Consider the following 27,308-nt stretch of genomic DNA (forward strand, 5'->3'; position numbering starts at 1 on the left):
GTGTTTTCTCTGGAAATGCTACCAGCTTCTTTCTTGTCTTACCCTTGATTTAGCTGCTGGTTTGTACTGAGGTTTTAGTTTGTTTTCAAAGAAAAGCTAGATGGATTTGTTTGGTTACTCTTGAAAATTTACTATTAGCATAATCATTATTTAAAGGCTATAGCCTTTTATGTTAGCAGAAGGGGAATAGCATCATGATGGGTTGATTTTGTTTTGTCCTTTAAGTAGAACCAACATGTACAGGGCATTCCTTTTTAAGGATACTGCTTTTGAAACTAGCCACTTGTAAGTGAAGAGGAATAGGCAAGTTGCATACCACCCATGCGATATATGGATTTTGCAGGTTTCAAGAAGGTTATTGTCACTGTTTCAACTGTTTCAGTATGCTCCCATTTTAAATTTAAGGGCAACCCACCTTGAACCATATACACTATGTAATAAATATTCTCTAACATGATTATTGCAAGGGCCAAGTAATGTTGGGGGGAAAACATTTCTTGCAATTACAATTCTAATAAACTTTAATCGTGTTGCACATAATTTCTTCATTAGCTGAAAGTCTTGAAAATACATCATCACCGTTCTATTTAAATATCCACTCTGTTGCTGCCCTGTTCAACATTTCTCTTGTTGGATTTCCAAAATGGTGGAAGTTAAAGGACTTTTTCCCTAAAGTGAATATTAAATATTGGGAAATAGCATATATAACTCTTGGCATCAATTGTTGCAGTTTCCCTTTTTAAATATGAAGCTGTAGTAATTTATATATTTTTAATTAACCATGGTACAAGAACCACATGCCATTGTTCCCCAAGTAGTCTTGCTTGCTTTATACTATGTAGCTAATTAAGACAACATAGTATATTGTACTTATGTTTTTCAGGAAGAGCATATGGCCAGCAAAACTTAATGGTCAGAGATGCACTGTAATGCATAAGCTTGGATGTGATATATGTTGAGAAAGGCGTCCTGATACCTTAGGATTCTGCAACCATATTTGTTTCCCAGGGTCGAGCTTTGTTGCAGTGAATTTCCAAATTTTTTCTGCATCCTTTCGGTTTTAAAATTATAACTGGAATTTTAATTACAAATGAGAGATGCAATGTTAATTCTGTTGCAGTGAGTGGTAGTGAAATACAAGTGATTGTTTAGATTTTATATTTGTATTATCAATTGTATCCTATACAAATCCTTCTATTGTATGTTTTTATCCATTGTACAACGAAATAAAATATTTTTAAAAAATTATAGAATAATCCTTAATAAATATCTATGAGACGTGTTTCTTACATGCACATATAACCAACCTGTGTAGATTTATTTATTTATTTATTTATTTATTTATTTCAAGTGGCAATTTTAGCCTAAAAGCAAGATCTTAGCAAAAGCAGCTGCTTGCAACTACCAAATTCACAACTTGGGTGTACTCTGGAAGAAAGCTTGCCTTCCAATGTAGGATCCAAGACACTGATCCTGGAGGCCACGAAGTGCTTTCACAAGGTCGCCAACTTGCCTGCCCGAGCACTGTGCTGATGTTGCTGTATAGAGGCCTGCAATGCTTCCTGCTCCGCTCTGCCTTTGCAGCACTCTATACAGAGGAGCAGCCCATGGCCTCAGAAGCTCAAGTGCTTGCTGAGTGGAAGTGCCTTTTTTAAAAAAATGGGGCAGTAAGTTAAGCGCCACATGGAACTAGAGTGTCCTGTTTCTCTTTACTTTTCTTAGCCATTGTAGGGGTTTTCTGTAGCCCAAGGAGTGGCTGCTAAACCCCCTCTCCTGATGCCTGGACCAAAGATAAAAGCATTCCATCACTAAGTACACAAAGTGAATGATTTGAAGTAAACACAGTTCAGGGAAGGCGCCTCATCACCCATTTCAGAGAAGGCAGCGTCACTTATCTCCATAAGAGGTGGATCAGAAACGACTTGCTGGGGTGGGGTGGGGGTGGAGATGGCAACATGAGTTTCCCTTTTGTTAATTGCTTGCATTGAAGTTTCATTTCCTCTGTTATACTAGGGAACAGGAAATTCCTCTATTAATTGCTTGTTTTCCTGTCCAAACAGGTGGAAACAGTCCCACAGACAACAGTGAAGACTGGATTACAGAAAGGTGAGTAGTGCTGCTTATAACCCAAAACTTGGTATACAGCCTATTTCATTTTTACTCATCTATGCCTTCCATGTTGTGTATGTAAGTAATCCATGTAGGCATTGTAGTCCCACATCTAACAACCACCTGCCTAACCACCTCTTGCATATTTCAATGTGCACATCTGAATGGAGTGGTGTAGGACTGTACTTCATTGCCTCAAGTCATTCTTGTCCCCTTTTTCCATGCTACTTTATAGATTATTGGAGCGCTTACTAGGAAAATAGGACTGGGATTCACAGACTTTGCCCTGGCCTGAAGTCATTGCTTGCCAGAAGAGTTTGCTTGCCAACTGGCTCATTCGCCTACTGCCCAGTGGTAGCCAGATCAAATAAAAAGGGAATGAACCAGGTCCCTGAGCATAGGGACAACAGCATGCTTTTAAAGTTCTTTTTAAAAGCTTGCAAAAAGCAGGGACACTCCTTAATCTCTTGCATTAACAGTTAATGCAGTGAACATAAGAGCCCACCTGGATCAGACCAGAAGCCCATCTAAAATTCCCACAGCAACTGATATTCAGAGACATCCTACCTCTGATGTTGGAGGTAATATTTATTTATTATTTAAAGAATTTTTAACATGCTGTTCAGCCGAAAAAGGCTTCTAGAGTGGCCAAAACATAACCAAATATAAGAAATGCTCAGAATCTAAAAGACAGAAACTCAAAAGGGATTGGGTGGAACAAAAAAGGAAAGAAGAATGTTCTTGTAATGACTGGCTGGAATGGAACAATTTGGAGAGGAGTTGCCGATCTTTCAGCAGATCCCATAGAGAGGTCCTCCATCCCCCGCCCTCTCTCGTGCCTTATGGGATGGCTTTGGATAGATGACAGTTGAGGGAGGAGCCTGATGGATCTGGTCTCTCAGCAGAGTAGATGGAGAGGCCCTGTGGTCCTGTCTCTCCTTCTGCTAGATCAATCAGGTCTGGTAGCATTGGATCTGTTGCACTGACCTACAAGAGCTAGGAAAAGTTTGGCGGGCAGGTAGGGATCAAAAGAACTAAATCAAATCAAAAGAGCTTTGTCACTGGTTCCATGAGCCTCAGAAGCCTTTGGGCTTGTGTTTCTCAAACACTCATCTTGCATGTCACATGGAAAGCTGATTTGGTGCTGAGGTCTGGTTTCAGAGGAATGGGGTGGGTGAGAGAGTTTTTAAAAATTCTTTAGACTTTCTTTAGCAGTGTGATGGATTTTAGCCTTTGTGGAAAGGCAGGGACGAGACTTATTATTTCCAGCTCCTCTGTCCCCAATAACTGTCATTGAAATAGTTATGACCTTGGTCTTCTCTATCACACTACATATGAACAAAAGGATGTCAATTCAATATAAGCTGGAAAATGTGTGTGGTGATAATTGCTTCTGGTGCAGCCTTTTGTGTATAAGAGCAGACAATTTGCAGAAAGTGTAAAAAGTATCCTTGCCAGGGTGGCTCACTGTGACAGCTATAGGTCTGTTCCAACATTTCCCCGGCCCCTCTGAGAGAGGTTTGGAGGGTGGTGAGAAGGCAGAATACTTCTTTCTGTTTTCTCCCTCCCCACCATTTAAGGAATGCTCTCTCCTGGCAAGGGCCTCTGATGCCAACATGAACATCCTTTCAGTGCCAGGTTAAGATGCCTGTCTTCTCCAAGCATTTGAGGGAATGTGATTACCACTCTTACTGCTGTTTCTGTGCAAATATTATTTGGAGGGGAGGATGGTATTATTTTATTCTTAAATCTGATGATGCACTTAAAAAAAATCATGCAAGTCATTGAGACATTTTGTACTAGGTGACAAATAATCATTATAATAACAGCAATATGCCATTGATATGTGTAAACTGCCCCAAAGCCTACTGAAGAATAGGGTAAAAAAATCTATAAATAACACTATGGTCAACCCCCCCCCCCCTTTCTTGCTGCCTTTTTAAGCATGCTTTGAATTTTAGTTTTGTGGGGTTTAGCTTTGTAGGGTTGAGCATCATTGCCTCTTCCCTGACCTTTACGTACTGTATAGCATTCAACTTCTGTTGTTTTTATTACTGTTTTAGTGCTTATACTGTAAGCAGCCTTGAAAATATTTCATATTTAAAGACAGGTTATGGATGAATGAAATAAACACTATACAAAGCACCCTCACCCCCTGCTACTCCCTTCTTCTCCATGGTGCCTCCCAGATGTTGTGGACTCCCTACTCTCATCCAGTCCAACCAGCATGACCAGTGGTCAGGAATGAGGGGAGATGTAGTCCTGCAGAGAACCCTGGGGGCTACCTCTGATCTATGGGTTGGAGTGACAATCTTTCAAAGAATTGGAGTTATCTTAGTGGACTAGTTGAAATTTTAAAAGCTTTTAAACTAAGTGTCAGTTCCATCTCTGCATGTGTCTACCCAGCCCCTTAGTTTCTCCTTCAGTGTTTAATACATTTAAGAGATCTTTTAAGATTAATTCCAGTATGTTGTATTCAAGGTGCCAGTGAGATTTCGGATTCTTGTAAGCCTCTAAAGAAAAGGAGTCGTGCCTCAACAGATGTAGAACTGACTAGCTCAGCATACAGAGATACATCTGACTCTGATTCGAGAGGTCTTAATGATCCACAGGTACATGTTTTGTATTTCTTGATGTGCTTTGAAATGGGCAAATAACTGATGATCGTGAACTGTGCATAATTTCTCCTTGATTAGTCAGAGCATTTTACATTGAAAATGGGAAATGTAGGGAGTAGGTTGGTGTTATGGACAGAGTTGCATATTTCAAAGATGCAGAAAACATCCTAGCTACAACAATTAACTTACTCAGAATCTCCGCTACTGCTCCTTTCCTCCCTCTCTCTTAATTCATTTAGCAAGGTCCTGTGGTTGTGAAAATACTCAGTTTTGCTCCTTTTGCTTCCTCCAACTGGCAGACTAAATTATTGAAAATAAGAAGCTAAGTTCCATGCCACACAATTCAACTTTTCTTATTTCAGATTTTGGTGCAGCCCCCCCCCCCCCCCCCGGCTGTGGTGTTTTCCTCATTTACACATTGTATTGATACGAATTTGGAAATGGCAGAACATACTATAGGGTTGATCTAAAATAAGAGAGAAGATTTCATAGAAAATTTCAATGTCTATCATATGATTATGGTTTTCTCTTTCAATCAGTGGCATTTATCTTTTGTAGCATTCCTTTTAAAAAGTTGGCAATATAAATGGCTGTGGGCTTTTTCTTTTAGGGTAGCTTTGGAAAACAGTCAGACAGCCCTTCAGCTGCAGCAGATGCTGATGCTTCTGATGTACAATCCGTGGACTCAAGTTTATCAAGAAGAGGTTCTGGGACAAGTAAGAGAGACACAATATGTCAGGTAAATAGAAAGTGTGGCAGGGTCAAGGCTGCAATCCTATACATGCACTCATAAGAGCAAGAGTAAGTGAGACTTACTTCAGAGTAAAAATGCACAGAATTGAGCTGCACTGCTTTCAGCTAAAACCTTTTGGACAACACAAGGTCAGCACCATGGTACATGATGTTTAAATCCCAGCATGGACTTGAAAGCTATTTAGCTGATTCAAGCCTTCGTTAAGAAGTACAGTGGTACCTCGGGTTAAGAACTTAATTCGTTCTGGAGGTCCGTTCTTAACCTGAAACTGTTCTTAACCTGAAGCACCACTTTAGCTAATGGGGCCTCCCGCTGCCACACGATTTCTGTTCTCATCCTGAAGCAAAGGTCTTAACCCGGGGTACTATTTCTGGGTTAGCGGAGTCTGTAACCTGAAGCGTATGTAACCTGAAGCGTATGTAACCTGAAGCGTATGTAACCCGAGGTACCACTGTATATTTATAGCCTACATTTCTTCCATTTATGGAACTCAGGGTGGCATATGTGGGCCTTAATCACCTCATTGAAAAATCCAGGTACTCTGCTAATGATAAAAAAGTAGCTGTTGTTATAACAGTAATAAAAACACCTTAACAATCTAAAGCAATTCCCACTCGCATGTCATCAGATTGTCCTCTGTATCAATGAGAGACTATAAAATACCCCACCTTTCCTGCAAGGAGCTCAGTGTGACACATGTGGTTCTCCTCCTTCTCTCTTTATTGTCTGTGAGCCTGAGAAGCAGCAACTGGCCAGGGTCACCCAGTGAGCTCTAGGGTTGAGTGGGGATTCAAATTTGAATCTTCCAGGTCTCCCAAGTCCAACACTGGTTGTCTTGAGGGCGGCTGGCAAATTCCAAGAGGCAAGCACAATAGGCATGTTTGGGAACAGCAACCGCAGGATACAATATACCGTATTTTTCGCCCTATAGGACGCACCTTTTCCCCTCCAAAAATGAAGAGGAAATGTGTGTACGTCCTATGGGGCGAATGCCCCATAGGCATTCTATGGTTAGAAGGCTGGCGGCAGGAGAAGCCTGCTCCTCCCCGTCGCCAGCCCCGCAAACTTGGGGGATAGCTTCCCGCCCCAGCCCCGTGCCTGAAGGGGGGGAATAATTTTTTCTCTCTTTATTTCCCCCCCAAAAAACTAGGTGCGTGCTATGGGCCGGTGCGCCTTATACGGTAATGTGAACACAGTCTAAGATTCTAAGTTTCCTTGATCCTGGTAGTTGTATCTTAGACAGAGACAAAACTATCCTTTAAATGCTCTGTCCAAAGGTCACTAGGGGTTGAACCTATTACAACGTATAATACAGATTTGTGATAGTTTTCAAGCACATGCCTACATGTGCCCTCTCAAAACTAAGTGTCCTACTGAGTTCAATGATGCTTACTCCCAGGTAAGTAATTATAGGCTTGCAGCCTTAAAGTCACGAATTGGGAGAATAACCTCTGATAGGTCATATCTAGAGTAGGGATGTTTGAGGAATTTAGTTTTTGTGAATTTGGATGCAAACTGGTACACATTTCCTGGATCAATAGGTGGATTGGAATATAATTAGCCTTCAAATTTAGCACTTCTTTGAATTTTGTGATATTTTCTTTGCTCAAAAAAGGTGTTAAAATGTGTTAAAAATATGTATCTTAGAATAAAAGATGTTTAGAATGATGTATATTTTAAAATAAATTTAAATATGCATTTTCCTGTGGATTCTAAACAGGACTTACAAATGAACACATGCAGGATTGACATGGTCTGGAAATAGACTGTCCCATCCATCCCTCATTTAGAATACAATCAGGTGCTGAGAAGTGGGGGCAGTGAGAAGAGATGAAGAAGAAACGAATAAGACTGTAGTGGATTCAGTGCACTGAAAGGAAAATATGGGGAGTGAATAGTAGTGGAAGGGATAGAAGTATTAGGCAAGACTCCAGGACTAAGCAGGTTATGGCAGGGTGTCAAGGAATTGCGCCTATAAACCTAATATATCTCAGCTTGGTAATGGTCTTAGCCAGGCACTACTTTTTAGAAGACTTGACATTTAGAAAACATGACATTGCAACCTTACCTGAAGGGCGCTGGGCATAATCTGCAAAGCAGCAGACTTGAATCAAACAGAACTGGGTTGAAGACCAGAATCCTTACATTACATTGACATTGACGGCTACCCTAGTAATCAGTATTTAAAGACCATTTTAATGGTGAACTTCAAGGGATCAAATTACTTTAGTTTAGTAATCCTTACAATAGTCCTATAAGGCTGGTTAGCATTATTTTAGTTAGTATCGTGGCAGCCCATCAGAGGTTGATTGGCTGCAAAACAGGTCATATGCTGACATTCCATCTGATAGGAGGCATTTGAAGTTGTGCAAATTTTATAAAGTGGAAAGTGTGGCCTCTAGAAATAGGAGGGAATGCAGGGATTGGAAAAAAAGATTCAAACTTAACTGAGGTAATGACATCTGCACTGTATATGTAGCAGCATCACAGGGGTTTAGCCAACTAAGTTCTACTCACAATAGACCCACTGAGCCTAAAGTCCTGTCCTAATTCCAGTGAGTTTACTCTGAGTAAAGCTAGCATTGGCTACAACCCTCAGTGTTGGACTCTGCATTGGGTCAGTCTGGAAGAATTCCCAGCCACTGACTCTGTACTCAAGTAGAAACCATACTTCACCTTATAAATGTTTGTTAAAAGAGTGAAGAAAATATTGGTTTGATCACATTCACCCAATGATAGGAGTGGAGCTGAAGCAGAGTAGTGTTACCAGGTTCTTGACATCATTACTGCTCTGGAGTCTGCCCAGGGTCACTAACGGTGTCGCAAGGATCTCTGCCTTGGTGTGCTCCTCATGCCTTGCAAGCTCCTGACCGTGGGGCTGCCTTATTCCAGCAATGCAGGACTAGTTTTTTTCAAATGCAGGGCCTTGAAACGGGCTTACTCTGCTCCCTGTTTCTGGTGGCTGCAACAGTTGGTTTTCAAGCCTCCTCCCATCTGGCTAGCCCAGCCACTTCATCTGAAGAATCTTGGTCACACCAGCCCAGTACTTTTCAACCAGTGCTTCTTGACATACCAAAAAAATACGACCTGTAGAAGAGTCCTGTGCTAGACAGTGATGGAACCTTGCGGGGTTGTGTGGTGTCCCCCTCTTTTAGCTTTAGCTCTTATTGCTTACATTGAATATTTAAAACCTCTAGTCGTTATGATCACATATTCATTATTTTCTCTTAAGATTTGTGAAAGTTCTGGTGAATCTCTGGTGTCCTGTGAAGGAGAATGCTGCAGGGTCTTCCATACAGAATGCCTAGGATTGAGCTCACAGCCTGATGGGAAGTTCATCTGCCTGGAGTGCAAAAATGGTAAATGAGGGAATGACTTCTACCTTGTGAATTCTCCTGGTAGGAGTTCTGGAGGCTCTTGCTTGCCATTTGTTCAGCTTGGCTGTTGTGTTCCTGTCCTGGAGGGTTCACTAGCAAATATATTGGCTTCCCGTGTGTGTGTGTGTGTGTGTGTGTGTGTGTGTGTGTGTGTGAAAGCACATTAAACTGTTCAGGTTTCCCAGCCTGAATCTTGCTCTGTGGCACTATCTTGGCTAATTTGCTCCTTCTTTTCTAGCCACCGTCCATTAACTCAGCTTACCCCCTTTCCACCCACTTTCTATTCGTACTGAGTAACTGGGGGAAATCGCCTTGATAGTCAGCTTTCTCAGCCTCAGAAAGCTGGCAGGAATATACAGTTGTCTTCCTTTCCTGTCCACTCTCTCTGAAGAAGTCTACAGAGACCTAGGGCAGCTACTACCTGTCATGGCTGCTTTGTTTCATACTCTCAGAATGTTTTACCCTAGGCTGGTCCTCTTTATTTCTCTTTTCTAAAGGACAGCATGCGTGCTTTTCCTGCAAGCTGCCTGGCAAAGACGTGAAACGCTGCTCTGTCAATGCCTGTGGCAAATTTTATCACGAGGTCTGCATCCGCAAGTTTGCTACAGCTGTTTTTGAGTCCCGAGGATTCCGTTGCCCCCAACACTGCTGTACTGCCTGCTCCATGGAGAAGGATATTCATAAAGCGAGCAAAGGTAAGATTCTTACTTGTTGTCTTTGGAGAAGAGCATGAAACTGCAGACTCTCTGATGTATTGCAGCAACAACCCCAAGGCGCTTAGACTGCTGCAGTTACCACTCAGCCTGTTTAGCTTGACCCTGGAAATAGGAAGAGCAGCATCAGGGACACTCTTCATAGCTGCCGTTAAGGCAACCTCATAATGCTGGCCCAGGTATCCTGATACAAGGCTTCCCTGTGGTCATTGAATTACCTTGGAGAATGTGCTGTTTTATTCTCCCATGGCGCAAGGGCAGCCTGGTGTATCATACCTTGACGTTCATGCTGTGATGAAGGGCAGGTCAGAAATCTTTTAAATAAATAAAAAATGGTGTTGGTGGCCTTGAATTGAGGCTACCAATTCCTGTAGTTGGCTTGTGATGGAGGAACCCATTGCCAAGATCTGAAAGTGGATCAGCACATATTAGTCATACTTATTAACTTCAGTGGGTCTGTTTTGAGTAAAACCTAGTTGAGTACCACACAAAGCCACTTAGCAGTATATTTGTTTCACTGGTGAATTGTTTTCTTGTTGTGTAACAAGTTTTCACTATCCCAGCTGTTGTGTTGGATTCTTGTGCAACATTCAAACACCCGTCCACCAGTGTAAGACTCCTTGCACTAGTGGACGGAGAATGTTTGATGCAACTTATAATATCTGTATGTTTTCCTGCTCGTGCACCAGACATGCCGGTATGCTGAGCTAGTCTCAGATTGTTATCATATCAGCGAGAAACTCAGCCAGGCACTTAATACGGGTGGCCATATTTCTGTTCTGGTTCTATCCAAGGAGTGAGAAGTAGTTACTGTATTAAGCTGTGTTGATGGCCTCTGGCTGTTTTTCATTGCTGTTGGCAGTGAACAAGAGAAGCCAAATATTAGGCCACCAACAAGTATAGCAGAGCTTGTTTCATTTTATTTTCAGTTACTTAACAGAATTTGCAGAGACCTTTTGGTACAGCAGACATAAAACCTGTACAGTAGGATGTGAAAAGAAGTGACGTTATATTTTGCTTGGTTATTGATATCTTTTGTGTAAAACAATCTGTGTACCCTGTGCGTGAAGAAAAGTGGAGCTGTCACTTAAAGAAGAAGGGATAGCTGGAGGATTGCTCAATTGGGTTGAGGTACAGAAACACATCTGCCTAACAAACATCCATTAGCGTTCCTAGCAGCCTTTATTGAATTAGGCCAGAGTTAGCTAGAATACATTTGAGATAAACTATAGAGCAGGGCTGGGGAACCTGCAGCTCATGGGCCTAATGAGGCCCACCGGGCCATCTTGGCCAAGCCATGACCCCAACCCTACACATGTCATCAGGTGTGGGACGGGAGAAGGCGCCGCTGCACCAAAGGGGGTTTGCACACACTGTTAATCAGCAGCACCTGCACAGCCCTTTGCAAGAGATGATCACCTGATTGCCAGGATTTGGTAAGTGCCACATGGCTGTGTAAGTCCCAGCAGTCAGCTGATTGTCTGTGTGCCCACCTGTCATACTTTACATTGGGGAGGGGGACATAGAGATAAGGATCCAGCCCATCAGCCAGGTTCTGTTCCCCACCCTTGTTGTAGAGCATATGAATTCTCAGCCACAAAAAGGCACATCAGATAGGGACTCTCAAGACTTTGGTGTACTGAGGCTCTTTTAGGTTGAAAAGGGGGGAGGGATCTCAGCCTCATCAAGATTAGTCAAAGCAAAGAAAAGGTTGACTCTTCTGCTAATGGCCCTCACTCTTGCAGTGGTGGAGCCATGTGGACAGAAAGGGTCTTTACCATGCTTTTGATGTGCAGGTGAAAGAGAGATTCTTTGGGAAATACTGGTGGTATTCACTGCTCCCTGTGTTGACAACCCAGCCATCTAGTTTTTCTAGATGTGGGAGAGGGGAAGGCCAGAATCAGGGCACGAAAGCCTCACTTTGCAGGGGTGTGTGTGTGTGTGTGTGTGTGTGTGTGTAAGTAAGTAAGTAAGTAAGTAAGTAAGTGTGTAAGTAAATCTACTCTGATTCTGAGTTTGCAGCAGGTGTTTCAAGCTGTCTTCATAGACATGAGCACTAAAAATGTCTTTATTTATTTATGGAAGCTGAGGTTCTTGGGAACCTGACCTCTGAGCATGATATGATGTGATAGATCTTTTCTGCACTCCTATGGAATAATCCCAATATGAATTTGGCTGTGCCCATTTACGGCTCATGTTAGGATTATCCAAAACAGGTTCTCCCCAGGGTGTGGGTGGAGTTGCACCCCTAGGGATGCAAAATGTCATTGCTTTTTGAAAACTGTTACATCATTATTAGGTATATCAAATGAAAATCAAAACTTCGTTACAGACTTTGAAGTCTGTAGCCATGTTCTAAACATACTGTCCTATGGTGCATTTTATATTAAACAGGTCGCATGGTGAGATGTTTGAGATGCCCTATTGCCTATCACTCGGGAGATGGCTGTATTGCTGCAGGAAGTTTGTTTGTGTCATCCCACATTCTCATCTGTAGTAACCATTCCAAAAGGAGCAATCACTCTTCATCAGCTGTAAATGTAGGCTTTTGTTTCGTTTGTGCAAGAGGTGAGCTCTGTTTTTTTGTCTTCCTCTGTTTATATCTTTGGTGTTCAGTCCTTGATTTTGTTAAAAACTGAACTGTGAACCCCCACTCCCACCCCTTCTGCTCTGGGGGAATTATTTTTTGTTCTCAAGTTTCCTCCTTGGCTATTGGATGTAGCATATGAATTTTCTACGGGCTTTTAGCTGCTAGTGCCCATTCTTAGACACGTTAGGAAGGATACCAAGGTGGTGCCTTCTGCTTCCCTGATGCCAGCGGCTGGAATTCTAATACTGACTTTTTCAGTCACTTTTGGCAGCCATGAATGTGTTCAGTTCATCATGTAAATCAAAACTGATCCTGCAGGTGGGTGGGTTATTCATAGATTAGAAAAAGGTCCCTTTTCAACCATGAAATACTTTTAAATATGAGTTAGAGGAAACACCACTTTTTAAGTTAAATATAAGTAGGAAGAGACTTCTGTTCTCTAATTCTAGTAGTTCTGAATCCGCCTTTACAAATTTTACTGATTTAAAGCATGGAGACTAGAATTGCATACACTTTGCTGGGAGTGAGCCCTATTGAATTCAATAGGGCTTTTTAGCAAACATGGCTAGGATTGCACAGTACGTTCTTTGTCATTTACTTGTTTTAGTCAATGATAACCCAGCAAGATTAGCTGTATAGATGTAAAATGAGCTTATGTATAGTGCATTGTAGTATACCAGCAATGTGGTAGTAAATTTCACATGAGCAATTATGGAAGTCAGTTCTAGCAAGAGGGAATAACTGAGCTGTGACTCTTAAATTGTATTCAGTGGATACAGGCAGTGATTTAGACTAGAACAGGCTTCCTCAGCCTTGGCCCTCCACATGTTTTGAGACTACAATTCCCATCATCCTTGACCACTGGTCCTGCTATCTAGGGATCATGGAAGTTGTAGGCCAAAAACATCTGGAGGGCTGAGGTTGAGGAAGCCTGGACTAGAATCTAACGGGTACTGACAGCAACTATATTTGCCCTGTTGAAATGAGAAGAATATACCTGCATTGCCTGGTAGAATGCACCCCTTTCTGCTTGATTCCCCAAAGTTTCATCAATAGATGTCAATTAAAATTTTTCTGAATGTTGTTTGTAAAGGCAGGTGAAGGGGAGAGAGACAGACATACAGAGACAGAGAACATAAGCAGATGTGGTGGAAATAACTATTTCATTTCCTCCTTGGGATATATTACATACAGGAGAGGCAATGATGCTGACACAGGGCATGGAGGTAAACAGGTGACAAAGTTCATGTCGCTTTAAATAAATTTAATTTTTTCCAGAGGAATGGCGCCTGAAGGCTCAGAGGGAAACAGTAAGTTTTAGAGTGTTGAGCTTGAGCAGGAGTCCTTGGAGCAGTAAGAAAACCAAATAATTTCCAACATCTGGAGTGAATGGATCTAATTCCTTTTCAGCATGTTGTGACTGTCCTAAGCAGTCTTCATGCCAATGGAGTCACAGTTGTGGGCACAAACTATTTACATACCTCTAGCGTTGTTTGCTTCAGTTTCCTTTTACCTGTTGGGGTTGGGGGTTACTTCTTAGCTACCTTTCCCTCCAACTTTAAGATTGACTTCACTTTCATATTTACAAGCATGATTTAAAAAAATAAACACATCTGATAGGCGATCAAATTTAAAATAGCTAGAAATATCTAATATACAAGATCAAAACTTCTTAAATGGGTTGGCTGTTGCTAGCTTTTCCAAAACTTGTAGTTTTTAGATTCCAGCTCTTTTAGTGTTCAGAAAGGCAGGTGGCCACTTTGGTCATCCTGCACTCCAGTCCTAAGTTAATTACATCACACTATGATTTCTGCCTACCTCTCTGGTCTGGGTTGGGTAAATTCTCCTGAACTTCTACTTTAGGACAGAGGGAGCAGCTCTTTTGTTCTTATATCAAAAGGAGAATTAGCTGGTAATTTAAATGCTCTTAAGTAGCTAGTCATTTTAATTACTGTTCTGTATTGCTTTCAAAAGATTTTTATGTTCCCATACACTGCCCTGATGTTTTGCAAGGGGGTGATATGTAAATAAATCTATAAATAAAGAAAACAAAACATATGAATTCAAGCAGCCAAAAGGCATAGACAGCCACATTAGAATAGGGCTTGGTGCCTCAGCCGCTGCAGTGCTCAGGTTTCCCTCTTAATATGGGAAGATGCTGCACATGCTGTTGCATCGAGAAGCTTTCACATGGGGGCTCATAATCTTCATGGGTTGCCCCAGTTCACTGGAGAACCATTTGCCAACCTCCTGATGTGGAGACTGTCCACGTGGTTGAGCCAGTGCCCAAGGCAAGGCACCATGCCGACACTTTTTGAGCAGTTTCTGTCTTGGAGATGGTGACATAAACATTTTCTCTGAGAAATTACAGTTGGCCTTCAGAGTGGTGAAATTTGCTCTGTTGCAGTACTTGTGCAGTGAAGGAATAGCTTGTAGATTTCTACTTCCTAATTGAAAATTCTTTGCACGTTTTAAGATATATGCACACTATTTCTGAAAATCTTTGTTGGATAGAAGGCTATTGACAAGGTTTGCAGGGTGAGTTGTGGTTGCTACAGTAATAGAGTGCTGATGCAAACAACAGTGTATTTATTAGACATGCACAACAGCCATGAATGGGTTCTGACCTTCAAACACTTTGCTTTGTACCTAGTTGCCTACCTCTGATTACTGTTCTTTCTAGGCCGTTGCCTTCTCAGGTTCATGGTTTCAATTGTCCTTGGAAACTTTCATGGGGTGAATGGGGATGCTGGTGCATTTTGTTCTCTCTTTCGTAAAAGTTGTTTCCCTTCCCAAATTTACTGGTTTTGATGTTGAGCAGTATTCTTCAAAAGCACAGCGATGTCTGTTGTGTTTCAAATTGCTCTGTCTGCTAGGACTGTCTAGTCTGTAGGTAAAAATATTAGGTGTGCTATTAATCGTTGAAGTGTAAGGCAAATGAAAAAAAGGGAAAGTGTGGTTTTTGCCAAAAAAAATGTTACAGTTGACATTTTTAGTTTGGGGCAAAGGAAGCATGCAGAGTGGGTTGATTCCTTCTACCACCCAGGAAGGCAGAGGACATGTGATCAAACTTTTCATCCTAGCCTTGTAGATTCCTCCTCTGCTTGCTTCCTGCTTTTGTGCAGCCAACTGCTGGGGTCCTGTCATGCCTGACACTGTCACTACAAAGTTTCAAGGCCAGCCAACAACAACAACAGAGGAGTCTGAGGAGTACTGACCTGACCTCCAGCTCAGCTGATGCAAAGGGATAGCAAAGCAGGAGGAGGGTGCTCTCAGCACCATTATCTCAGCCTCTGCATCTTTGTACCAGGTGTCATCTGCAGATGAGGAAAAAACATTTATATGGCAGTCCCTTTTCAGAGGATGGCAGGGCATCAAGCAGCTAACTCACATAGCTGCCTGCAGCTAACTTTAGCAGAATGCAGTGCCTTTTCAAAAATGCACCACAACTGCTCAAATGCCACACCCCATACCTCCAGCCTTTTTTTTTAACTGAGAAACAATTTATTCATAGAATTTATGGGGCTATTATTGACGATTTCACCAATTAAATGTTAAAACAAAACAAAGAAGATAGATAGAAGATAGATTTCAAAAACACTTTAGAATGGCATCAGCACATTCAGAGTTTTCTGTCTCCCCCAGTCCCCAGACAGGAGGGATAGCTAGAAGCCAGACAAAAGCCCCCAGCTAAACAATCCATGCTGCTTGTTCACTCTTTATCAGAGGAACCTAATCAGTATTTGCCTGAACTCACATCTGCTGGCTTTCTATCCTCCTGCAGAATGTTGCCTCTCAGGGCTTCCCATACAGGCACCTCATTCTCCCCTCTTAATCAAGGGGACTTCCAACAACAGAGTAGCTTGGAGAAGGGAGCTAGAGAAGGGTCACTTGGCAGCATAACTGATGGGTAATCCACTACCAGACTTACTCATAATTATGATATTTTGCCTTTATTAGCAAAAGCCTTATTGTCACTTGGTTTACAACCTTGGCTCCTCAGCCATCAATGAGTTCCAGAGGCGTACTGGTGTTTTCTGAGTTCTGGTCAGCCTCCAAGGAAGTGCTCTTCCTCCTCCTCTTCAGATGGTAGACTTGGAATGGGCTAGCTCCTTACAGAGCAAAAAGGCTGCTAAACTAGCTCACAGGTTCTACACTCTTTCTTCCCAACCAATGGAAAAACTAGAAATCCCAGTAGTAGATTCCCTGGGGACAGTCTTGTTGTCATGTGCTGTCTTACCTATGGATAATGAATGTTGCATTAAGAGCCTATTGAAAAGAAATCCAATGTGGCAGTCAAGAAATCTCATTCGGACTAAGCCCTGGCTTTAAGAGCCACTTCTACTTTCATTCTTTAATTATCATTTTATTTCTCTGACTTGCAAACCTTCAAAACAAGGATTTGGATGATAGAATCCTCCATAGAGCATTGACAAGGCTGGCCAAGGCCCGAGGCCTTGGCATTCATTGTAGATCCCACCCTGAATGCTTTGCCATTTTTCACCAGGTGATCACTGCTACTCTGGTAGAGGGAGTTCACCCCACACCTCCCATTTTAATCAGTGCCCTTTAACAGGATTTGCCTCTTTGGTGATGTGTACTCAAGCAACCCCTTGTAGAAACAAAGGACAAATGCATCCCAACAGGGGAGGGACAGCCTAGATATACTTATTACTCATTTCACCTCAGTAAAAGCTCATTTCACTACAGGGATTATAGAAACTGAAGCCCATATGGTGACACATATTCTAGGGCAGACCTGCTGAGCCGCCAGCCTTCCTCCAGTGGGAAGAAGATTGAAGTTGTTTCTCCTCACCTAGGAACCCTAATTGGACAACTGGGTGTTAAACCCAGTCACATAATTTTAGTCCAGACCAAAAGACTGTTTTTGACCATGGCCAGCCTTCTGGTCGGAGGTGAAACAGGTGATAACATCATCCAGAATCTGTTAGATATAGGGTTCATTGAGCCAGTTCCCTCAGAGGAATAATTCTCTGCTTTAGTCAGTCATCTTTGTTGACCCAAAGGAAAGAGGGAACTGGATGTCCATATTGGACTTGGAATATGTAAACAGTGTCAGGATTTATTGCAAGTTCAGGATGGAGTCCCTCAGGACCACCAGGGAGGCAATTCACAAAGTGGACTCCATAGATTTAACAGGGCCATGCCTTCATATCCCCGTATCCTCTCTGTTTGGGCAACTCCTGAGCTTTGTATACCAGCAGACAGGTAGACACTGATATCAGTAGCATCCTTTCACCTCCTGCTCCTTGGGTCTTTATCCAGGAACAGAGCACGACAGGACTTACAGAAAACTTTGGCTTCATTATAAACAAGCAGAAAAGCCATCTCTACCCACCCAGAAGGTTATGGCACATGGGAGCAGTTCTAGACCCAGAAAAAAGAATTTAATGTGCTTTTCGCAGGAGAGAAACCAGAACTTTCTTGCAAACATCAGACCACTGCTTTTTCTAGCAGTGCTCTTCTCATGGAGATTTGCAGGGCAGCCATATGGAAATCCTTCATGTTCACCAAACATTTTTACCTCCACTGAGTTGGCTTTGGGGGAGAGAGTGCTCTAGCGTGTTCTCCCTCTGCTTGAACTTCAGCCACTGTTCATTTTCTGTTTCCGTCCCTGGTGATCAGGGCAGCTTTTGCACATATCACACTATCGGATGCTCCTTTACTCTAAACTGAGAAAGGAACTTGGGGCACTTATCTTCTTTTGGGGGTGAACAAGGCATCCAAGGTTCACTCTACCACAGCCAACCTCTAGCACTTATTAGACACTCCTGAACAGTTACATCTGCTGAGGCCTCTGGCTGGCATCAGGTCCCCTGCAGCTCCAGTTCTTTACACTTCTCAGCAAACTCTTCCTCAAGCTTGGCCATAGGGCAGAACTGAGAAGAAGTCTACATGACCAGGCTGAGCTGCAAAGGTTTGTTCACATGTTCTCTAATTTTCTGGGTGGTAAGAGTCAGCCCACCTGATTGGGTTTTTCTTCACTCCAAACCAGAAGGAACCTTCATGGTAAGTGTCCAATGTTCCTTTTGTATTGTGTTTTAGTGAACATAATAATGGGACTCCCTTCAGCTCCAACTAGCACAGCGGGCTAAATGGGGCTCTTGTGTGATCCAAAGGCACACAGGATGGCACATTAATACCCTGCCTGCTCCCTGACTAATGACATTCTGTCAGTCCCATCAACTTCACAAGCATGTGGGGGGTGCACCGGAGATAGAGCTTCATCTGTGGCTGGTCCCATATTGTGGAATTCCCTCTCAGGAGAGGCTAGACTGGCTCCCTCTTTGCTATTCTTGCAGACGATGCTGGTCACTGGGCTGATGTAAGGGCACATCGGATTTCAATTGCTACTTCTAAATGTGTTTTGATATATTTAAACATTGGGTTTAACTTGTTAATTTTTATTATTGTATATTTTGTGATGCTATTTTTTAATGTTGGAAGCCGCCTTGAATCCCAACATGAGAGAAAGGTGGAATAGTAATACGAATAATAAGAACAAGGAGAAAAAATACTTTCTTGTACGTTGACTTGTTGATCTGGTTTTCACAGAGATGTATTTCTTGAGGGTTCTGTAATGAAGGCTGTAATCCAAGACGCAGTTACCTTGAAGTCAAGAGGGCTTACTTCTAAGTAGGCATGTTTAGGATTTTTTTAAAAGAAAAAATGCATTGAAGAATAGATTTCAGTACTTTGCAGCTATATCCTGCATTTACTTTTGAGAAGTATTGGTCACTGTTAGGAACATGTGTTTCAGAGACAACAAGTTTGGAAGTGTAACAAGGCTTTGAGAGAGTATAGTGTAGTCTTGCCATGCGAGGGTATAAAATGGAGACTTGTCCCAAATCTGAGTAAAATGGATGAATTCTTAGCTTTTGTAATAAAATTTTAAGATTCCCAAAGTGTTCTGTTGATTATCATGTGTGCCTTCTGTAGTTTGAAGACAAAAGTTTATCTTGGCCACATTTCCATGTAAGGCTAACCCCAAAATTCTGGGGTGCTTTGCTGCTAGCAAAAAGGAGGAGTAAAGCTAACCAGAATTTTTGTGGCCTGCAGTGTTGATTTTGCTGCATGGTTTATAATCATGTTTATAATGATTTTTTCCTGATCTTTCTCTGGGTTTGCCTCCTAGCTTGGCTGATAGCAGTTCTAGTAAATACTGGGGTCCCTGAGAACAAATACAATTCAGACATCTCATGATAATTGTTTGTGCGTTACTCCTCAACATACGTACATTTTTGTGTAGGAAACCAACATTTAATGTTGAGACTTCAGTATGCACTTCATAACATAACCTTTTTAAATGGAACTGGCATGCGTGGAATGTTTAACTTAGCGTGGCTTGCCTCCCTTGCCGTAGTCACCAGAGGAATAGACTTCAGGTTCTTCCTATGAAGCCTTTGCACATTCACAAATTTTATAGCCTTGATGGCTTAGAATCTTGGGGCTGTATCCATTGTTTTTCTTACTCAGTAACTTAGGTCCATTAATTTCAGTGGGTATGCTCTAAGTGAATTAGTTGTATATGGCCCCTTTTTCTTGAAAGATCGTGCTCTCTAGCATGTAGATTCCATGCAGCATAGATGTGCACTGATCAATATGTATGTTTTACACTTTTAATTTGTGTAAGGAGGAAGAAGTAAAGAAAGAAAAAGGAAGTCATGAGAAACTGTCCCCTTTGCCATGAGAGTTGCCAAACCTAGGATGCTTTGGTTGAGGAGACTTTTAATTAAATCATGATTTGTGTCCTGCAGTTGTTTCTGGAAAAGTCATTTTATTGTTTTTCATCCCTTTTGTATATTGGGGTCTTTCCTTAGTCACTGGAGACTGGTAAAAATTAAAAGAAACTATGCTCCAGTGTTAACTTACTGGAGAGAAATCTCAATCTGGTGAAACTCTCTAAAATATATCCGTGTGGGGGTACTGTTTTGCTATGTATGTGCAGATGACTTGTGCTTTGCTGCTTCACTAGTGGCTACAACAAATCACAATCCCTGTGCAAGGTTACCTTCAACCTGGGGAATGTGCTTTATTTCACTCCAGACAAGCCATGATCTGAGGCTGAGGTTTGTTCATGTCTCCGCAGGGGTGGTTTGTTAGATCCCTGGTTTGGACATAATGCTGTTCCCATTCCTGCCAGGGCAGACGTGAAGCAGGAGCCACCTGCATGTTCTATGGCAAACCGCTCACGATGGTTTACCATGACATGAGAAATGTCTGATCCCCATTTTACTGCATTTATTTGATCATGATGCCTCCCTTACACCACAACCATCCAACCCCCCTACTCGTTCTTCCCAGTGATGATTTGGGGAAAGGAATACTCAGATAAACATGGCACATCAATCAGATGTTGTTGAGTCTAACAATTTCACCAGGCTGAAATTGCTCCCGTGAAGCAACATCTAAGAAGGGCATTGTTTCAGGACTGCATTGTGCAGCAGAAGTTGCAGCCAAGCTCTGAATCCTCTCTAGGTGATTCTTAACGTGGCTGTGGCTTACGTGTGGTCTTAAGTTCTTAGCCCCTGTTGATGGGATTGGCAGCATGTTTCCCAATTAGCTGCCTTTCCTTTTTTGAGGGTAGATCAGTCATAGGGAAAGTCACAGATGTGTTTTCTCAAGTGTGCAGGTTAAAATAGAGCACAGGTGAAAAACAATGTTGGACCTATATCATATCTTTAATCCTATATACTTAGGCACATAGATGCTATCTTATTCAACATAACAACCTCTCCGTAGACATAGAACCGTTTTCTATCTCACTTTTTCTTTTTCCTCATCACATCACTTTTCTTTCCATACTTAAAACATAAGTAAAATATGCATAGTAGGTGTTTAATTTGGTTTTATTTTATTTTTCTCATTATGGAATCATGGGTAGCTTCATTGCAACTCATTTCTTTCTGTTTGTTTCGTATAGGGCTGATAGTGCAGGATCATTCAGACCCCCTGTTCAGTTCATATGCCAATAAGTCCCACTACCTACTGAATGAATCAAATCGTGCTGAGTTGATGAAATTACCTATGATTCCTCCTTCTTCGTCAGCTTCCAAAAAGAAATGTGAGAAAGGTAACCAAAATAGCTTCTTTCTCTTTTTAATTTTCTTTCACTTTCCTGCTTTTCCTTTCTTTTTGTTTGCTTTTAAAAACAAATCAAGCTCTCTATGCTCATCCAGCACCTTCTTGTTGCGCTTGATAAACTTCACTCATTGCTTATTGTGAGTGTGCATTCATGTTGGCAAAAATATTACAAAGGGGCTTAAAATAATTGCTAAATTCCGCTCTGTTACTGAGCTGCACTTTACCAACCAAATCTAATAGACTTCCCTGAAAGCCATGAGACAGAATCTGTTGTGTCTTTGTGTTGCATGTTAACCACACTAAATGAGATAAATACCCATTTGAGCCTCGTTCAGACCTGTTTCACAGCCAGAATGGGATTGCCTAGAGGTTGCAAGTATGTTAGCCAGTGACTCCAGGAGAAGATTTTTGGTGCCGTGATTTGTAAGATCACCAAGACCCCTTTTCAAGCCATCGATCGTATGGGGCTGCCATGTATTTGAACCAATCCTTGCCATTTCTGCCTGGATGGCTTTCACATTTCTCAACTGCCATTTTTCTGTTGAGAAGCCTTTGCTCGACTTATTCAGTCTCCATGAGGAAGAAGGCAGCCTTTTAATTGCTTGTTCCTTAGGCAGCTAGATTAGCTTTTGCTGGTTTAATTCCCAGAAGATTCCTTCTGACCAGTTGTCGCCACTTAAGGAGGATAAGGCTATCAATGACTATTTATTGCCTCCAGCATCACAGGCAGTGTGTCCTCTGAACACCTGAGTAGGAGAGGGTTGTTGTGCTCATGTCCTGCTTGTGGGATTCTCATAGATATCTCACTAGCCACATGAGAACAGAAAGCTGGACTGCTGGAAATAAATAATACCCACGCCTTTGGCCTGATCCAGCAAAGCTGTTCTTATGTTCTTATCCCCTCATCCATTTTCATTAATGTGGTATAACAGAATGGACATATTACACACAGCTGATTTGTTTCTCTACCTCTCCCTGGAACCATACTTCTCATGGGGGTTCCTAAGAAACTACATTTGAAGAAGCAAATTTAGTCCTTCCAGCAAGAGACAGTTGGGAATAGGAAGGATGGCTTTAAAAATGTGGTCACCTGATGCTACTGAATAATTCTCTTAAGGGCTTCACATGTAGAAATGACTCTTGCACAGTTGTAATCTTTCTTTAAATTTCCAAAGATTCACAATTGCTGTTTAATTTTGAGACTCAGAAAGGACAGAAGACGAGCCAGGTGACAACTCTGCAACAGTCCTTCAGTTCAAATGAGAACAAGAGTAGGACACCAGTTTTGAAGGAATTTGGAGAGGTTCCATGCATGTATAGACCCTATCTATCCACAGGAGAAGCTTACCCAGCCATCTGCCATGTTCCCTGCCTTCACTTCCACTTGGCACATATAGCTCTTAGGAATACATGAGGTTGCATCCAACATAAGACAAACTCAAAGTAGATCCACTGAAATTAATAAACACGGCTAGTTGAGGTCTGTTAATTTCAGTGGGTCTATTCCAAGTAGATGCTAGTTGGATAAGAACCCATAATGTTCACTATGAGGACTTTGGTTGGGCCTGCCTCCTCAACTGCATGTGAGCTGTACACAGTTGGAGCCTTGTCCAAACTAGGGCTTTTGTCTGTGAAGATTGGAAAACAGCTTCTATTGTTTCTGAGTGCTTGAACTCTCCAAAAGAGTGTTGACCTGGTTCCCCTTGCTAATAGCTCACTCACCTTGTTGCTGTTCTTAAGCTAGTCTCCATCACTGAGAGACTTGAGACACTCAGAATTATTTTGAGCCCTCTTTATGCTTAGCTTCAGCAAATCTTACTAATGCATTGTAAGAGCCAATTTCCTGCTTAGCAGTGGAAAATTGTGTGTGTGTTTTGTTGGTTGTTTGCTTTGGTTTTCACATTTTTTTGACATTTTACCTTGTTTGGGCATTTTTTTCAATGATTGGAGCTGTATTTCCTCTGAAATGGTGTTTACACTTTTAGAATTAATTGTGGGATTTTGAAATGAAAGGGAAATCAAGCATTTTAGGCTTTATTGCATCCACAGCAGAGGAAATATAGTAATTATTTTGTTGTTGTTTTAACAAACTCTTTTTTGAGCTCTATAACAACCAGTGCAATCACAGCTTTGAAAGTCTATAGGTGGACAAGATTTTCTGACAGCCTTTTGGAAAACATGAATCCAAATTTCTCCAGATACTAAAAAGTCCCACAAAAGCAGCTTAATGCTGTGTCCTAAATTTTGAGGGCCCCCCCAGGTTTGCAAGAGTGCTTGTTTGCTATCAACAACATATTTGAACAAAAATCAAGTCCCCACTTGCAAATATCCCCACCCGTTAGTATAAATATTTAACTACTTCAAAATACAGGTAGCTCGTGCAGATGTGATGTCCCTGATCACACTGGTTTGAAGCTTCCCATAGTAAGAGCCAACCTTGGTGCAGACGTCAGGCTACTGTGTGGTTTGCTCCAAAAGCAGAAAAGTAGGGAAAGTGTTTGGAGGGAGGGATGCGCAAGTGAGTTTAGCCTGCTGTGCACTTTAGAGAAGGGAATTGTTACATCTGCACAAGCCACGTAGTGCAGGAAACCTTTGTTTTGGAGAGTCAGCAAAGATTTGCAATTTAGAGATAATAGAATTTATTTTTCTCTTGTATCGTTTTTGAAGCAGAAAAAAATTGATCAACCTATAGGCTGACTTTTATGCACTAACTGATTGCTAAGGGATTCAGTCATGGCAATGCTGGTTTAAAACATATTACAACCAGTCATTTATCTGAAATATTGGCATCTCTTAATATTAAGACTGCCTGAGAAAAGGAAACTTCCACATAGTTTTTTTATATTCAAAAGTAGGTCTGATTTGGCTGTGTAACATAAAAAGTTGATGTGCTTTAGCAAATCACATGGCTTGGGAGGTGTTTTTTTTTATTAGTCTTATACATACAGAATATGTGTTTTTAAATCCAGCATTGTAAATTTGACTTGATCCTTTTGTTTTGCCGTTTGTATTGTATGGGTTGGTAATCCTGGGCATATTGCACTTGAGAGACGGTGAATCCTGCCCGACGCCTTTAACTATAAACTGAGCAATGTTGTTTGTTTAAAGGTGGGAAGCTGTTGTGCTGTGAATCATGTCCAGCGTCCTTCCACCCGGAATGTCTCAACATCGAGATGCCAGAGGGCTCCTGGAACTGCAATGACTGCAAAGTGGGCAAGAAGCTACGGTACAAGCAGATTGTTTGGGTCAAGCTGGGAAACTACAGGCAAGTGAAGCCCAACTGAAAATACTTTGTGGTTATCCCATTACTATTATTATTATTATTATTATTATTATTACTACTACTACTACTCCTCTAGCAACAGGCAAGGCGACATTTTTCCACCTTTGCCGCATCAAGCAGTTGGTCCCTTACCTTTCCTGCCTCGACCTGGCCACAGTCATCCATGCGACGGTCACCTCCAGGCTTGACTACTGTAATTCGCTCTACGTGGGGCTGCCCTTGAAGCTGTCCCAGAAACTCCAGCGGGTGCAGAATGTTCAACGAGGCTCCTCACGGGGTCTCTGCCATGGGAGCATATTCACCCAGTGCTTTTCAAGCTGCACTGGCTCCCGGTGGAGTACAGGGTCAGATTTAAGGTGCTGCTTTTGACCTTTAAAGCCCTTCGCAGCCTAGGACCCTCGTACCTACGGGACCGCCTCTCCCGGCATGCCCCACGGAGAGCCTCAAGGTCCATATATAGCAGCACCCTAGTGGTCCCGGGCCCTAAGGAAGTCAGATTAGCCTCAACCAGAGCCAGGGCCTTTTCAACACTGGCTCCGGCCTGGTGGAACGCTCTGCCTCATGAGACCAGGGCCCTGCGGGATCTGATTTCTTTCCGCAGGGCCTGTAAGACAGAGTTGTTCCGCCTGGCCTTTGGCTTGGAGCCAATTTGATCCCCTCCCCCTCTTTCTTTTTCCTTTCCTTCTCCTCCTGCGATGAGGCTACATTTTAATGTTTCAATATTTTAATGTTGTATTTTAATTTTGTTTTTAAGTTGTAATCATTCTGTCAGGGAAGAGTTAGAAGTTTCCAGTTTCTCAGAGGGAGAAAGCATTCGCCAGGGGGGGAAGGAGAGCAGTGAATCTAATAGAAGAGAGCAAGAGGAACAAGAGGGAGGGACTGGCTGTTCCCAGGAAAGGCGAGGGTTCAGTTCTAGCTCAGATTGGGAGGAGGGGAGATGCAAGCCAGCTCTAGCCAGGAGGGTAGGAAAAAGAGCAGGAAAGCGAAGGGAAAGGCGCCTTCGCCATTTTGAGGGTGGCTGGTCACCGAGAAGCAGAGCTCAGAAGGTAGCTGAAAGAAGCGACGCTGAGGAAGAAGAGTTAAGAACCGTTTATAAGATTGTTTTGTTAATACGCAATAAAAAGTTATAAAAGAACAAGAAGCGTTTGTGTGGTGATCGGAAGAGGACAACGACCAGGCCTGACACATTCAACTTGTTTTTATTATTGCTTGTAAGCCGCTCTGAGCCCAGCCTTGGCTGGGGAGGGCGGTGTATAAATAAAAATTATTATTATTATTATCATGATTTCTTTTTTAAAACTATACAGGTAACTCACATCTTATGCAGGGGTTATGTTTCTAAATTGCTCAAAGCCTCCACAACCCCTAGAACTGCTCCCACCTCCTGAGATCTGGCTGTTAAGCCCTCCAGCTTTCTTACTGGGGTCTCAGGAAACACCACTTGTCCTCACGCAGCCTCCTTCCCTCAGCAGCCTTCCTCAGTCATCTTGCTGCTGCTGCTGCTGCTGCTGCTGCTGCTGCCGCCTCTCCTTCCTTGACTGCTGCTGCTCTTTCTGTTCTATCCCTGCAAACTCGCAAACTTTCTTTTAAAAAAGAACATCTTTACCCCACCCTGGCTCTGCTTTCCGGTTTTTCCTGTTCTCTTTGTATCTGGAAAGCCCAGCATGGAGAAAGCTGTTAAGCCCTCCAGCTTGCTTACAGTATGCAGGTCTCTTAGCAGCTTTCTCCACACTGCGTTCTCCATGCTGCTGCTGGGCTCTTTCCTGGGGCTGCTGGGCTCTGGTTACCCCATGCAGAGGAGCCCAGCCCGAGGGACAGGATTTGTGTGAGTCACTGTTTCCGAGCCAGCCTTGCAGAAAGGAAGAGGAAGGGGGATGTAGGGGGGTTACTATTCTGCTTGGACCACCCACTGGCCCTTCTCTCTGCCTACTCCACACACTTTGTATTTAATTCAATATTTTCTGGCCAAGCGTGCAAAGCTGCAATCACATAAGTGAAATTAGCAAAAGATGTGAGTTACCTGTACAAAATACTTTGCAGATTTTATTTTTCGTCATATTTGTATTCTTCCCCTCTTCTCTGGAGCTTAGTGCAGCTGGGGGAGGCGGCATTCCCTCTTTTTATATTCACAGTAAGAGTGAAAGGTTTTGAATTCTGGTGCTGGAGGAGACTCTTGAGAGTCCCATGGGCTGCAAGAAGATCAAACCTCTCCATTCTGAAGGAAATCAGCCCTGAGTACTCACTGGAAGGACAGATCCTGAAGCTGAGGCTCCAATACTTTGGCCACCTCATGAGAAGAGAAGACTCCCTGGAAAAGACCCTGATGCTGGGAAAGATGGAGGGCACAAGGAGAAGGGGACGGCAGAGGACAAGATGGTTGGATAGTGTTCTCGAAGCTACCAGCATGAGTTTGACCAAACTGCGGGAGGCAGTGGAAGACAGAAGTGCTTGGCGTGCTCTGGTCCAGGGGGTCACAAAGAGTCGGACACAACTAAACGACTAAACAACAAGAGTGAAAGATAGGTTATGTTCAGAGAATAAGACCTGGCCCAAGAGAATTCAAGGAGCTTCATGATGTCTGGCAGTCTGAATTCGGGTCAAGTTCCTTTCTTAAGGTTCTACCTTTGTCTCCAGCTATCCTTAAAGAAGAGGCAGAATTGTATGAGAGGAAATGGCCCTTGATGCTGCCTGGTTCCGAACCATTTAGGACTTTGAATTGTGCTACAAAATGAACCAGTAGCCAGTGAAGGTGATTTAGA

At 42.5% G+C, this 27,308-nt stretch overlaps 1 protein-coding gene across 5 annotated transcripts in view; it reads left to right on the forward strand.

Moving 5' to 3' along the window:
• NSD3 (nuclear receptor binding SET domain protein 3) overlaps positions 1 to 27,308 on the forward strand; it is an 86,311-nt gene that overhangs the window by 36,148 nt on the left and 22,855 nt on the right. Inside the window, exons 9-17 of one of the 5 annotated variants that reach the window (XM_083480350.1) lie at positions 2,061 to 2,106; positions 2,589 to 2,690; positions 4,591 to 4,721; positions 5,338 to 5,466; positions 8,714 to 8,840; positions 9,356 to 9,553; positions 11,966 to 12,139; positions 21,106 to 21,255; positions 24,375 to 24,531. In XM_083480350.1, the coding sequence (XP_083336476.1) occupies positions 2,061 to 2,106; positions 2,589 to 2,690; positions 4,591 to 4,721; positions 5,338 to 5,466; positions 8,714 to 8,840; positions 9,356 to 9,553; positions 11,966 to 12,139; positions 21,106 to 21,255; positions 24,375 to 24,531 (1,214 nt within the window). The remainder of the gene's footprint in view (positions 1 to 2,060; positions 2,107 to 2,588; positions 2,691 to 4,590; positions 4,722 to 5,337; positions 5,467 to 8,713; positions 8,841 to 9,355; positions 9,554 to 11,965; positions 12,140 to 21,105; positions 21,256 to 24,374; positions 24,532 to 27,308) is intronic. The other 4 variants (XM_083480346.1, XM_083480347.1, XM_083480348.1 and 1 more) reach the window with 4 other exon arrangements.

The sequence above is a fragment of the Podarcis liolepis genome, assembly GCF_965112155.1.
Source record: "Podarcis liolepis genome assembly, chromosome: 16".
Taxonomy (NCBI): domain Eukaryota; kingdom Metazoa; phylum Chordata; class Lepidosauria; order Squamata; family Lacertidae; genus Podarcis; species Podarcis liolepis.